The sequence below is a fragment of the Buceros rhinoceros genome, unplaced genomic scaffold, assembly GCF_000710305.1.
Source record: "Buceros rhinoceros silvestris isolate BGI_N320 unplaced genomic scaffold, ASM71030v1 scaffold16498, whole genome shotgun sequence".
In the NCBI taxonomy this organism is placed as follows: Eukaryota; Metazoa; Chordata; class Aves; order Bucerotiformes; family Bucerotidae; genus Buceros; species Buceros rhinoceros.
Window position 1 is genome coordinate 2,215 of NW_010427570.1, and position 1,009 is coordinate 3,223.

Here is a 1,009-nt window from a genome sequence, read left to right on the forward strand (position 1 = left end):
GGACCGCCACTGCTGGGAGTGGGCAGTGGAGGGGCTAGTGGGTGGTGGTTCTGAGTGGGCCCTTGGGGTGGCCTTGGAGAAGATCGACAGGAGGAGTTACATCTGCTTCAGCCCCGAGAACGGGGTTTGGGGGCTGAGGCACGACGAGGGGCTGTTTGTGGCCTTGACCATCCCCCGTACCCCATTGGCCCTCACTGCCCTTCCCAGGAGGGTCTGGGTCTGCCTGGACTATGAGCAGGGAGTGGTGACCTTCTTCAACAGTGACACTGGCCAGGAGATCTTCACCCTCCCACCAGCCTCCTTCCAGGACCAGAAGCTCTGGCCCTGGTTCTGGCTGCTCACACCAGGGACAGAGTTGACCCTCATGGGGGGGACACCCCAGGCCCTCAACCGCCCCCTGGTGTCCTCCATTGCCCTGGGGAGACCTCAACCTTCTCCAGGTCCTCACCGCAATGACACGGGAGCAGATGATGACCCACCTCCAGCCCCAGGAGATTCCAGTCCGACGGCTGGAACCTTTGGACTAGAGAGGGGGGGCAGAGACGCCCCCCAACCTCCCACCACGGGGTCACCTGGCGACCCTCAGCCTCAACCCTGACCCCCAGTGATGTCCCTGGTGCTGGATGTCAACAAGTCCCAGGGGTGGTCCTGGAGGAGCCTGGGGGGTCCCGTCCCCAGCCGAGCAGAGACACCTCCCAACCCTCCACCACAGTGTCACTCATTGACCCTCAGCCTCAACCCTGATCCCAGGGGATCTCCCGGGAGATGTCCCTGGTGCTGGATGTCAAGAAGTCCCGGGGGTGGTCCCGGGGGGACCGGGGGTTCCCATCTCCAGCCGGGCTCCACCTGATGTCCCCCCCGAACAAAGCCCCCTTAGACCTTATCAGGATCCCCTTTCTCTTCTCTTTTTTGGGTTTCCTGCTCATTTCTTGTGTTTTTACACATTTCCCATCACGCAGCAGTGGGTACTCTCTCAGGACCCCCCACCCTGGGTGGCCGTTGGTGCTTC

General features: G+C 62.4%; 1 protein-coding gene across 1 annotated transcript in view; it reads left to right on the top strand.

The window, feature by feature from the left end:
* Positions 1-598, top strand: part of LOC104498558 (butyrophilin subfamily 1 member A1-like) — a gene marked incomplete at its 5' end in the record, with an annotated part of 1,410 nt that extends 812 nt beyond the window's left edge. The window contains one exon of the mRNA XM_010141955.1: positions 27-598. Coding sequence (XP_010140257.1) covers positions 27-598 — 572 coding nt within the window. The remainder of the gene's footprint in view (positions 1-26) is intronic.
* Between the last annotated feature and the right edge of the window lie 411 nt (positions 599-1,009).